We start from the raw sequence: 14,138 nt of genomic DNA, 5'->3' as shown, positions 1-14,138 counted from the left end.
CAACATCACAGTGCAAATGCATGATATTATCGTGGGGATGCTAGGAGAAGCTGGTTTATTACTGAGTCAAGTCTCAATTTATAAGATTCTTAGCTTGAATAACATAAAATTTTAAAAAATGTCTCAAATTAAATATATTTCTTTTATTCTTACCTTAATAGCTTTAATAGCAGCTTTAGTGATAAGAATCATTTTCGCTCTGGAGATTGGAGGCTTCATGTCCATTAGTGAGAAGAGCTGGAAGAAAGACACAGAAAGACTTGAACTGAAACTGCAACAATCTGTGTGGCAGACAAACACCGAGAGCCTCCCTACGTACTTCACCACTTGGGGAACCGGAAACAGCACACTACTAAAACCAGCAAAGAATATAATCATAAACCTATAGGTAAAAATAAGTATGTAAAAGATATAACTATAAGCAATGACAAAACTCTACCTAAAACTCAAAAAAAATTATTTGGAGACAACATATCTCGGTCCTTTGTCAGCATTTAATGTAATTTCAAATCAAATCTCACTGAAATTTTGTAGAAAAAATCCTAAGGTCCTTTTGAACAAACCTGCATAAAACTAAGCAAGAAATTAAAAAAAAAAAAAAAAAGATTTGAGGGGATGGCAGCATTGTTTAGTATGCTAAGCCTCTGTCCGCAGCACTAGCATCCCAAATGGGTATGAATTCAAGTCAACATGCTACTCCACTTCTGAACCAGCTCCAGGCCCTGCACTGCTGTGAGCTTAGGAGAGGTTCCCAGCTCTGGGTTTAGCATGGAACAGCTCTGGTCATTGTGGCCTTTGGAGGAGTGAACCATGATCTCTTTCTGTAACTTCTCTTTCAGAAGCAGGATCTCTTTCTCTAACTTCTTCCGTAACTCTTTCAAATATTTAAAAAAAAAAAATCAGCAAAATGATTTGAAAGCCAGAGTTAGAGAGCTTCCATCTTCTGATTCACTCTCCAGTTGGCTGCAATGGCCACAGCTGACAAAGGCTGAACCTAGGAGCCACCTCCAGGGCTTGCAGGTGGGTGTCAGGATGGCAAATACTTGAGCCATCCACTGCAGCTTTCCCGGATCATTAACAGGGAGCTGGACTGCAAGTGCAGCAGTGAGCACCTGACCTAGTGCCCATATGGGGAGGCAGACTTTTAACTATGTTGGCTCTTACCAAAAAAAAAAAGGTTCCAAGAATTTGTGACGCTAGCACAGAAATTTATATTTCAATTATAAATACAACTACCCACATTAAATGAACACCTATTCTCAACAGTAAATCCAGCGACCTGAACCTCCTGTGAGACCTAATCACATATTTACACCCCTTCCTGCATTTACATCTAATCTGAATCCACAGGTTATAAAGAGAAAATACTGACAAAACGTCTTGATTCTTACATTCTTATTTTTAATCAAATACATGTGAAACATTTGGTACTTATCAAAAAGAATTCAGATAATTTTTAGAAGGATTTATATATTTTAATTTACAAGGCATTTTTAAAAACATTTTTATTAGAAAGTCAGGTATATATTGGGCCAGTGCAGTAGCCTAGTGGCTAAAGTAATGCACTAGAATATCATATAGGCACCAATTTGTGTCCTGGCCACTCCACTTCCTCCCCAGCTCTCTGCCTGTGACCTGGGAAAGCAGGAGAGGACAGCTCAAAGTCTTGGTACTCTGCATCCATGTGGGAGACCCAGAAGTTGTTCCTGCCATTACCATTGCAGTCACTTGGGGAGTGAACCACTGCATGAAAAAACTTCCTGTCTCTCATCTCTGTAAATTTGCCTTTCCAACGAAAATAAGTAAAATCTTTAAAATTCTTTTTTGAGTTTTTTTTTTTTTAAGATCCATTCGTTTTTATTCGAAAGGCAGATTTTACAGAGAGGACAGATAGATAGAGATCTTCCATGGCTTGCTTAAGAGCTGGGGGCAGTGATCGGCTGAGCTACACATGGAACCTCTCCCCATCCCCACCAACAACATATGGGTACTGGGGTTGGGAACAGGCTGGGCTGGTCCAGGCTGCAATACGTGTAGGAGCACCCAATAACAGGATGTTGGGTGGGCCAAGCAATAACATCCACTACCTCACACAAAGGTTGACACTGGAGGCAGATTATGCCAGGTGAAGACCTAGCACCAACTTGCACATGTGAGGTCTGGGTCTGGCCCTGGAAGAACTCAGGAAACTTCCCTGGTGGGCTATATCTCCCACTGGTGAGCATGTGATTCAGGCCCAGATGATGGTCAGGTCAGGCAAAACGGCTTCATTCACTGGCAAGTGTGTGGATTGATTCTGGGGCAGGAGGTAGACTGGGCAGGGCCATGCCAAATCTTGGCATACTGATATATGCAGGAGCCAGGATGGCGTGCAAGCCATGATGGATTAGACTATCAACCTACCAGTTTGCATGAAAGCCAGGGATGGGGGGCAGACTTGGCAGGGATAAGCTGCAGCACCCAGCAGCAAGAACTGGGACTGCAGTAAGCTGGGAGAGGCCAGGATGATAAGGGATGGGCTATCCTAGGCTGGGTCAGACCAACCACTGGCATACACTAGACCTGTGGATGAGAGCCAGCTTGGTCGGGGAGCTAAGCAGCCACCCCAGGTGGGTGGTGGTTCCCAGTGGTGAGTTTGAGAGCTGGAATGGGTGCAGCAATCTGGCTGGACATGACTGCATTGGTGTGTACTGGGTCTGGGGTATGCCAGATTTGGCTAGACAGGGTGCATCTAGGACAGGCTAGGTTAGGTCTTGACAGGGCTGAATCACAAGAGCTGGGTGTGGGGGTGGACCAGGTGCGGCAGGGCTGCAGCACCCAACAGTAAGAGCAAGAGTGGGGGTGAAGTCAGTTGTGCAAGGCTGTTGTTCCTGCCAGGACAAAAGTTGGCCCAAGTTAGCCTGGGCCAAGCACCCATGGGGTGCATAGGATCTGCACTAAGAGCAGTCCCTGCTGGTAAGCACAAGAATTAAGACTGGGAGCAGCCCAAATCAGGCCAGGTAGGGTTCACAGGCCAGCCAGTTCACACTGGATGGGACTGATGGCTGGGCTAGGCCAGGCTCAAGTACCTACCAGCATATGCCCAGGTGAGGCAGGCCATGCCGACAGAGCCAAAGCACCCACAAGCACACTTAAGACCCAGGGATGAGTAGGTAAATGTAGCCAGGGTAAGCAAGAACTCCCCTGCTGGACTACTGCTTCCACTAGCAAGCGTGAGAACTGCAGTCAGGGACAGGCTAGGCTAGGCTAGGCAGGGTTACAATACCCATTGGCCTGTATGTTAACTGGTTTAGATGGAGAGCCAGGCTGGGCTGACTGACTGTATCCACTGGTGCATGCATGAGTCAGAGTAAGGGCAAGCTGGCCGGGCCTTGCCATATCAGCTGGCAAGTGGTAGGAATTGAGGGGGAAGCCCTGTCAAGCAAGACCATAGAACCACCTGGAAAGTGCAAGATCTGGGATTGGGAGTAGGTCTAATAGGAAAACTGTGAGCACCTCTCTGATGGGCTGCAACTCCTACCAGGGAGCATAAGAACCAGGGCTGGGGGTGGTCCCGGCTGGACAGGCAGTGATACCCATCAGCATAAGTAAGGGCTGGATAATGGGGACGGTTGGGTTGAGCTAAGCTGTTGCATCCATTGGTGTGTACAAAAGCTGAAAGGGATATGGACAGAATGGACCAGTCTGCTGAACATACCCTCATGTGCAGAACAAAGGCTGGGCATGGGCCTGGTGAGGGTTCTCAAGGGCCGCTCTGGCTGGGCTGCAGTATCCATTGGTTTGCATAAGAGACAGGGCTGGAGACAGAACTGACCCAGCAATTGCAGCTACCAGTGTATGTATATAGGCTGAAGTGGGTGAAACTAAGCTGATCCCACACTGGCTAGCACACAACAGAGTCAGGTCTATGGTCACCTCAGATGAGATTTCTTTGGAGAACCCCCAATTGAACTGCTGGATTCAAAACTCAAACCATGGGCAGAACTGCAGGATCTGTGGTCTGACCTTAGAGTGCATGTATCAGAACTGGGCCTCCTCAGTTGCTGAAGACGTAGTGGAAAGCATGCTCAGATGCACACGGTGGATGTGGCAGTCAGTCCACTGGGGCCTGCAGAGGACATCTAGTACCACAGCAGAGGATGGATGGCAACACAAATTGGACAACTCTCCCTCCCAGCCAAGTGTTGACAGCAAGCACCTGGGTGAATGGAGACCTTAGAATCCACCTTAGAAGGTGGATTATGTCAGCCAATGGACCTTAGAAGATTTTCCTCATCCTTGGAACAATAAAATCAACAACACTTCATAACTATTGAAACCACTTGAGCAGAACCCTCAGAGCATGCTCCACATCAGTCCCTGGAATGATATCAGGTCGGCATCCCCTATCCCCGGGTGCTGATGCGGTTAGGATTCTGGGTGTGGCTTCTTCCCTTTTCTGCCCTCTTTCCCCAGATAAAGAAGAAAATGAAAATTGCAAACAATGTCTCATCCACTCTCCCCTAAATCCTCGATCCTTCCCACCCTAATCAGTGGTCCACATGGGCTTCATCTTTTTCAATTACATAAGCATCATCAAAAATAAATCTTAAAAGTCTTCCATCCACTCCCAAGTGGCTGCAAGGGCTGGAACTGAACTGCTCCAAAGCCAGGAGCCAGGAGCCAGGAGGCAGGACCTAGGACCTTCTGGGTCTCCTATGCAGGTGCAAGGGCCTAAGGCCTTGGGCCTTCCTCTATTGCTTCCCCAAGCCAGAAGCAGGGAGCTGGATGGGAAGTGGAGCAGCCAGGACATGAATCAGCCAGGATTGAGCCAATGAACCAGCCCACTGGGCCCTATTCGGCCAATTGTAAAACAAAAACAAGCTTTGTTAGCTGTAAATAATTTACTACTAAGTTCATACCTGTAACTGGAACAAAACACAATTGAATAATCTTACAAAGGTAATTATCATGGTCAGTAGGACTGGTATACAATCTTGTTGGCATCTAATTTTTGTAATACAATTGGTGCAAAAAAAAAAAAAAAAAAACCTGGCTCTACCCCTTGCTACAAAGTTTTATTTCTTTATCCATATACTTTGGATAATCAATTTGAAGTGCAGCGTGCAGCAGGGTAACCATGCAGCAGATACTAATTAGTATGAGTTTCTAAAAAGCTCACAAAAAATGTGTATCATGACAAGAAATGCATGAATCTCAAAATTGTTTTTGCAACAAAAATAAACACTTTCACAAACTTTCAGATAAGCCTTGCTGCTATGACAAACAATTTTGTTGAAAAAGAATTCTTGACATTCTATAGCAGTATTTTTCAAACTATGAGCCGAATGAAAGCCATTTAAAGACTGGAAAGTTCTGTTTGTACAGAGCTAGTGTAAAAAGCAAACCAGCATTGTACACAGTATAAGGACAAGTCTAGTTGTCCCTTGGTATTCTGGGATGTTGGTTCCAGTATCTCCTGAGGAAATCAGAAGAGAGGTGGTACAGTGTGGTAAGCTGCCAGCTGCAATGAGCATCCCATGAGATACAGCCCTGATTCTTCCATTTCTGATCCAGTCCCCTTTAAATGCACCTGGAGAAGCAGAATACGCATGACTCCACATCCCAGGCTCCCAGCTATAGCCTGGTTCAGTCCCGGCTGTTGTGGCCATTTGGGGAGTGAACTGGAAGAGGGACTATCTGTCTCTCCTCTCTCTGTAGCTGCCTTCAAACAAACTAATAAACCTTTAAAACAGAACAAAAACCCAGCAATCAAAACTAGTAAACTTCTGTGGCTAGTCAAATCTATACATTAAATATATCAAACAGTCCAGTTTTTGTATAACCTTCCGTGTGCTTTAACTACACTGCAAACAAATGACTTGAGGTGCACAATGCCCCATGACAAGCACTAAAGAGGGACCTGTGCAATGGAAGTGCCTTTACAGCTGTCTCCTAATGCACAAGGCCTCTAGGGACCAACCGCTTTTCTATTTCTGATTATCTACAATCTACCATTGGCTGAATCTGAGTAAGAGGTTGACTGTACTGTTTATGAAACTTCTCAGTATAAAATACAATTCTTACTATATGGGTCATGGTTAAAAAAAAAGCCAATTAGCTCAAGAAAATATTTTTTAAATGTTTAGAAACGAGCAACAGAAGGCTCCCACTGACACTGACTGCCAGCCACCATTCAGTAACGTGCAGATTCCTTTAAACTGTTTACATATAGCTTATGCACAAGCAAGAGAGCAGCACTGCCACACTGGGGGGAACGATTATCAGCTTTACATAACAAGCCTGAAAACCATAAAATTTAATACATTTCCAACTAAATCTACTAGTGAAAAAAACCTACCCTGTGGTATTGTGGAGTCCTAAAGACCTGATTTAGAATTTTGTTCTGCACAAATAAATGGCTGGGCAAGTCATTTTACACAAGGAACTACCAGTGTATCACTCAGTACAGGGTATGTGTTTAATCAATATGGCTTGGTACAGCACTTCCCTCACCATTTAGCTGGGGAAAACGTGAGAAACTCCTATACAGAGCACCAACAGCCCTCAAAAGGAACAACAGCCTCTTGAAAGGCCTAAGCCAATCCTTGCTGGCAGGATGGGAGTTTGGGTTTTTGCCTTGTCACTAGCTAAATGACTGTAATAAAGTTTAAACATGAGTGGGCCTCCTGCTGCACGACATACAGAAGACAGATTACAAAGCACTATAAAGATGATGATGAACCATCCAGTCCAATCCCTGCGAGGAAACAGAATTTCTGTTAATAAGGAGAGCTGGCCTTTGACGCCTGAGGAAACCATGTTTTATTAACAGTGTATAATGTGACAAATGGCTCAGTCTGGTTTGTGTTGCTGTTATCAGAGTACCACCAACTAGGTATATTAACAAGGAGACAAGCTTCTCACTATTGTTGTTTGTAGTCATCCCCCGGTGGAAGGTCGGAGGGCAGGCAAGTGGGGTGGAAGCCTACCACGGCGCTCGCTCACTCACCAGAGGGCGCTCTGGAACCTCCTCTCCCCTGAGGGAGTCTCAGTACCATGGCCTTGGGGATCAACCTTCCACATACATTCCTAACACAAGAACTTGGATGCACTCAAACCATAACAATAACCTAATCAACCCTGCTGACCTTCAAGGAATTTTAAATTTGAAAAAGAAATGTGGATTGAAAGTTCTCACTTCAACTTAAATTTGAATACATGTAAATCTCTTGGCCTAGGACACATTATCAGCTCAGCAAGTAACCAAGCACTATAGTACTCTCTCTGGGCAAGCTTTTTTCTCATCCATCCATACACACAGATAGATATTTTTATTATGGTTTACTGAAACCTTCTTTCTACTGTATCTATTCAAATGTCACTGTAAACGTACAGAAGTATCTGTTTTTTTAAAGAGCTTTTATGGAGTCTGAATCTAGTACTTGAACCAAAATCAGAACCATTTCAGTATCTGGCAGAATCCTCCAGCTATACAGTCTTACTCATTCCTACTTAGGCTAACTATCAATTCCAAATTTTCCTTCTGATACCCTTTCAGAATTAGTTGTATAACAAAATACCGGAAGATAATCAACATGTGTCCTTCTATCTCTTGTTTCTTTTGAATATCTTTGCAAATATTTGAGAGAGAAAGATGTCAATCTTCCATCTGCTGGTTCCTTACCACAACATCCCGGACTGGGTTGAGTCAGGCCAGCAGCTTTTGCTAGGCCTCCCCTGTGGGCGTAATGACCTGAGCACTTGAGCCATTTCCACACTGCTTTCCCAGGAACAGTGGCAGAAAGCTGAATCCAAAATGAAGCTGACAGACATAAGCCAGCACAGCCTTCTTCACCTATTAACTGAAAAATAAAGTTCTGGATCTGTCTTCGTAATCCTTTTTGATCAGGATTCAGACATACTCTGGCGTCCATGTGAACTCAAAGCAAACCAGTTTTTTAAAACCAGTTTCCTACTTCCGTAATAAATTATGTTTCTTAGAAATCGAAATCTCAGGCCCGGCGTGGTGGCCTAGAAGCAAAAGTCCTCGCCTTGAATACACCAGGATCCCTTATGGGTGCTGGTTCTACTCCTAGCAGGCTGCTTCCCATCCAGCTCCCTGGTTGTGGCCTGGGAAAGCAGTCTAGTGCGGCCCAAAAGCCCTGGAGAAGTTCCTGGCTCCTGGCTTCGGACTGGTGTAGCACCTGCCATTGCGCTTACTTGGGGAGTGAATCATTGGACAGAAGATCTTTCTCTCTGTCTCTCCTCCTCTCTGAATATTTGAGTTTGTAATAAAAATAGATCTTAAAAAAAGAAAGAAATCAAACTCTCCCCAGTTCAGGGACCAGCAAGGTAGCCTAGTGACTGAAGTCCTCACCTTGCAAGCGCCAGGATCCCACATGAGCTCTGGCTCATGTCCAGGCAGCCCTGCTTCCCATCCAGCTCCCTGCTTGTGGTCTGGGGAAGCAGTGGAGGATGACCCAAAGCCTTGGGACCCTGAACCCATGTGGGAGACCCGGAGGAGGATCCTGGCTCCTGCCTTTGGATTGGCTCAGCTCCAGCCCGTTGTGGCCACTTGGGGAGTGAATCAGCAGATGGAAGATCTTCCTCTCTATCTCTCCTCCTCTCTGTATATCTGTCTTTCCAATAAAAATAAATCTTTAAAAGAAATCTCACCAGTTCAAAATTTCCGTTATCAGTGAGCCGCCACAAGCTTTCGCCAGGCTCTGGAGAGAACCAAGCTCTATTACTTCCTGCTTCTACAGAACATCTCAAAGTCTTTATACTCCATCTTCAAAGCCACAGAACATCATCTTTCCTCTCTGGTCTCTGGTCTCTGCTTTCACTGCCTTCCCTCCTTCTGATCCTGCCTGTTGTTCCTTGAGGTGACGTGGAGCCCATCCAAATCCAAGCTAACCAGCCCAATCCAACACCCTTAATCACATTCCCAAGTTCCCAGGTAAGGTAACACATTCAGGTCATAAATCTTTTTGGAGGGGTAACAATATTATGTAATGCATTGTTTAAATACTGCTTCACACTAACTCACATGCATAATCAAACTGTCAGATTTTTTTAGTCGTATCTACCAAAACTACATCCTCCTGCTGACGTGCTGGCGTTTGACAGTCCTTTCAATTTATTAACATATTGTGTAAATAGTTGTTGGCATTTGCTAGTGTATCCTTTATAATCAGGTTATAAATTTAATGCACTCACCTTGTATGCCATCCTGTAAGTCAACAGTCAAAAAAATCAAGAAAATGGCCCCACATGTAGGCTTAATTTAAGGGATATTTAATTTAAGGGATATTTCTCAGCCTATATTTTTCTGATTCCCATTGCACTCACATCTACAATCTGTGAAACATCGACTGTACAGTCATCACCAGACGTAACACACTTTACAACAGCAAGCAGCTTAATTTAGTCTGGTGTAAACTGTTCATGAGTCTGCTCTGGCTCTTAGTGATAAGCAGTTTCTTGAAATTCATAAAACAAACCATTTAATAGAACTAACAGAGAAAACTACCAAGTGGCACATTCCAGAATATGCTTTTCCTTGCTTTTGAAATAAGGCTTTTAATGTATTCTTCCAATGAGATACTCATCCATATCTTTCCTTCGCTTGAATTTACTTTGTAATGGATAATACTGATCATATCCATTAGTTGTTGTTATGAACTCCAAGATGACAAGGCAATTTTCCCTTAAGCTCTTGTTATTACTGTTTAATGACAATGTTCCATTTAAGGAAAAAAAATAGGAATCCTTCCAAAACTTCGTACACTCGCTGGAACAGGTTGGTACCCAAATCTCCTTATTCTATGCATAATACATTCAAAGAGCTGATTTAATGTATCACACTAGTTTAAATCAAGAGCACAACTTTAATGTTTATTAGCACATATCAAGCCTTCATAAAAGTACACACTATAGACTTATTTTTATTGAAAAGGCGGATATACAGACAGGAGGAGAGAGAGAGGAAGATCTTCCGTTCATTGGTTCACCGCTCAAGTGACCGCAATGGCTGGAGCTGAGCCAATCCAAAGCCAGGAACCTCTTCTGGGTCTCCCACGCGGGTGCAGTGTCCCAAATCCTTGGGCCGTCCTCGACTGCTTTCCCAGGCCACAAGCAGGGAGCTGGATGGGAAGTGGAGCTGCCGGGATTAGAACCGGCGCCCATATGGGATCCCGGTGCTTTCAAGGCGAGGACTTTAGCTGCTAGGCCACGCCGCCGGGCCCAAAAATAAAAATCTTAAAAAAAAAAAAATCTAAAGCAACTCTAGGAGTTACCCATTTCTACCTTTTCTGTGGCTCAACAAGAATGCTCACTAAGGAAATCAGTGTTCATAAAATTTTCAACTATATGGTGTTCGTATTACCAAGATTTATTTGAAATGTCTTATGAATGTGTGCAGGTATCTAGACAAAAGTCACCTGGAATGCTGAAGTAAAGGACATTGGTTTGTGGTCAGTACGAGAGAACACCCAAGGTCTCTATCCGGGAATGACAAATCAAACCACTACACTTTGTTAACCTTTTATTATGGGGCATAATTTTATCCTGAATCTGTTTCATAAGATTTAGTAAGCAAATTTTTCTCTGAATCCCTTTTTAGCGGTGCAGACTTTTTCTAAAACTGAAGAGCCAGCTCATTTCATTCTCCATGAAAATCAGATTTCTACCTTTGGCAGAAATGAAAAAACTTCCTGAGTCAAGAAGAAGGAAACTATCCCAAACACTCCTGCAGGGGAGGCATCTGAATCCCTGCTATGCTCAGGGGTGGCCTGGATTGTGGTCCTAGCTTCGGCCTGGCCCAATCCTGGCCATTACAGGCATCTGGGAGTCAATCAGGATGTGACAGCTGTCTTGTCTCTCAAAAGCTCCGGAGACAACAGCACAACATGCTTAAATACGGCAAAAGCAATTTCCAATTTTCACTTCCTAATTGTTGACCTGGCCCTCCAAATTTCTTCCATTCCCTATCACAGTAAGAACTTTTCATGCATTTCTCTAAACAAACCCCTTGGGGAGAGAATGTTCAAAATAAAATCCAGAAGAAGCTCTTGGCTCCTGGCTTCAGACCAGCTTGGCTCTCAACTGTTGCAGCCATTTGGGGAGTGAACCAGTGCATGGAAAATCTGTCTCCTCTCTGAAAATAAAATTTCACTCAAACTTACTTAAAAACAGTAAATTGTAGGTTAAAAAAAACAAAACTACAAGACATACACATCAGATTTCCCTAATTTCCAAGGTAGTCATCAACAATTCAAGTGTTAACAGCAACACAGAACAAATTACTGAGAAAACAGTAGAAGGCAGTAATCTCCCGAGATGTGGAACTCAACTTTCTTCTTTTGATCAACGGGATTGGTCAAGACTAAGAGCCCAACTAGGTAAGTGTACCATACATTAAATATTCATAAAGCATAATTTATTTAGATAAACTACCATGTGTATTTTGTTCCTGTTTTGCACCATGGCATTAAGTGTGTCTCACTTCAGCAACTCAGTCCTGCAGTTCTCAAACACGAACCCAACAAACCCTCAGGGGCTGAGTCCTGCCATTTGTCTGTGAGGTCAAACTCTTTATAACCTATGAGACTTCTTGCCTTTTCAAATAATTTTCTCACAGCTACGCACAGAGTGTTTTCCAAGGGCCACCTGATGGTCCTAGTCCAAGATAAGGAACGGAAAAGTAGATATGAGCAAAACAAACAAAAAAACTCAGAGACAAAAAAAACATTTGTAAAACATAAAAACAGTGCCACTCTTGTAATTTTTTACATATTCTTTATTTATGTAATAACATGCAATGTTAGTTTTTTTTTTTTAGATTTATTTTTATTACAAAGTCAGATATACAGAGAGGAGGAGAGACAGAGAGGAAGATCTTCCATCCGATGATTCACTCCCCAAGTGAGCCGCAACGGGCCGGTGCACGCCGATCCGATGCCAGGAACCAGGAACCTCTTCCGGTTCTCCCACACAGGTGCAGTGTCCCAAATCCTTGGGCCGTCCTCGACTGCTTTCCCAGGCCACAAGCAGGGAGCTGGATGGGAAGTGGAGCTTCCGGGATTAGAACCGGCGCCCATATGGGATCCCGGGGCTTTCAAGGCGAGGACTTTAGCCGCTAGGCCACGCCACTGGGCCCAACATGCAATGTTTTAGTAATTAATACACATTCCTCAATTTAAACTTGTTAATAGATAAAATCCTCAAGTGATAATTTAAAAACTCTGTGGTCTTGAACTTTTTTTTGAACTTAAAGGTGTCAAAAAATGAAGTTTGAGAAAAGTTGTCCTAGAGAAATTTTTATATGTATACAAGGAGTTTCAAAAGTTCCTTGCAGTTTGCCAGAAAAAGAGGAACTAAATCTAAAATGTTAATTATGCCTAAGTAAAAAAAAAGCGCACTGCAGGACAACTATCAATTCTTTTCTCTGCATTATTTTTGCATTCTAATTAATGGCTTAAATAAACTGTAGGTGGTGCAAACAGTATTATATCCCTCTGGATTTAGGGAACACTGAATGAAAGCTAAAATTACAACCAGCTTTAAATCCAACCTTGAGCCTTTTTTCAATCCACCGACTTTAACACTAACTACACCCTTCACCTGTAGTGTGTTTATAACACAGCCAAATTAAAGTCACCTTCACTGCACTGGTGCGTGAACACCACATGGCCACTAGGCAATACAATCTTATGAGACTACCCTTACATACTCCAGGTCAGTAAGCCAAACATCACATGTATCACTGATCCATTATTCTTTATTATTCATTTATTGATCTCTCATGAGACCATCCAGATCTTCTGAGGTCTTGGCCACACCTTCAGGTGGGCGGCACCAGCATTGCTCACCCGTTTTCTAATTAATTAAGAGACCACCAATGGGGAACATCTTACCTGTAGGTTCCCCGCCCAACGAGGGGTCAGGGAAGGCATAAAATCCCAAGACCCTTCCTCAAATCTTTGGTGTCTCTCTCTCCCTCCTCTTTCGAGAGGCACCCCACCTCCCGGCTCTGCGGAGGTGCTTTCCCCTTCCTCTCCCTTCCCTGCTCACCTGGTCCCTTCACAAATAAACTTTTCTGTCTGCAACAGATTCCCGGCTTTTTATTTCTATACTAAGCTGAGGAAAGATTTCTGGTAACATCTCACAACATTTCAAATAGCATCTTGTCATATAAATTCTTCAAATATCCCTTTAAACAGGTACCTTTAACAATCAGCTTCAACTTTCTTGAGGCTGGTGTGAGACAGCATCCTACATCAGAGTGCTGGTTTGAGTGCAGACTGCTTGGCTTCCAAGCAGCCTGCTAATGTAACTGGGAAGGCAGCGGAGGGGATGGCCCAATCACTTGGACACTGCCTTACATGTGGGAGACGAGCTCCCAGCTTTCGCTTCAACTGGGACCAGCCCTGGCTGTTAATGAGTTTATTAGGGAGTGAACTAGCAGATACAGGATACAGGCTCCCAGGCTGGCCACAACAGCCACTTGGGGGGTGATTTAGTGGATGGAAGACTTTTCTGTCTCTTCCTGTTACTCTGTATTTCAAATTAAAAAATTAAGTAAAAATTATCTCTTCCTTCTGTATCAAAGACAGATTTCTCTGACTTACATGGTTTTAATCTTCTTTTTTTAAATTTCTGTTTAAAAGGTAGATTTTTTTAGAGAAGGTCTTCCATCCACTGGTTCATTCCCCAAATGGCCACAACAGCCAACGCTAAACAGATCTGAAGTTGGGCCCTTCTCTGCTGCTGCTTCTCTATACCTTAAGCAGAGAGCTGGATGGGAAGCAGAGTAGCTGGGACCCAAAGCAGCACCCATACGGGATGACACCGCTGAGAATCACCTTGCTGCACCACCACCAGCCCTTGTCCCTTTTAGATAGTTTTGTTTCAGATTAAACACAGCCTCTTGCTACTTGCTTCACCCTGCTTTTCTAAACCCTGTTCTCCTAAATGGTTAAGTTTCCACTCAGTATAATACAGAGCAGAGTTTGAACATCATGAAGGGTGAAACACTGTAACATAAGTGGTCTCAAATAAATCACAGAAACTGTATATGACAAAACCTTGTGCAAGGATTTCAAATCCTTTGTATTAAAATAAACTTACCTTTTAGGTCCACTTTCCTGTGACCT

At 43.5% G+C, this 14,138-nt stretch overlaps 1 protein-coding gene across 1 annotated transcript in view; it reads right to left on the bottom strand.

Annotated features, from left to right (window-relative positions):
• Positions 1 to 14,138, bottom strand: part of SCAF4 (SR-related CTD associated factor 4) — a 56,528-nt gene that overhangs the window by 38,204 nt on the left and 4,186 nt on the right. The window contains exon 2 of the mRNA XM_058661712.1: positions 154 to 237. Coding sequence (XP_058517695.1) covers positions 154 to 237 — 84 coding nt within the window. The remainder of the gene's footprint in view (positions 1 to 153; positions 238 to 14,138) is intronic.

This window comes from Ochotona princeps, chromosome 3, assembly GCF_030435755.1.
Source record: "Ochotona princeps isolate mOchPri1 chromosome 3, mOchPri1.hap1, whole genome shotgun sequence".
Lineage (NCBI taxonomy): Eukaryota > Metazoa > Chordata > Mammalia > Lagomorpha > Ochotonidae > Ochotona > Ochotona princeps.
This window is presented reverse-complemented; position numbering and strand designations above follow the sequence as displayed.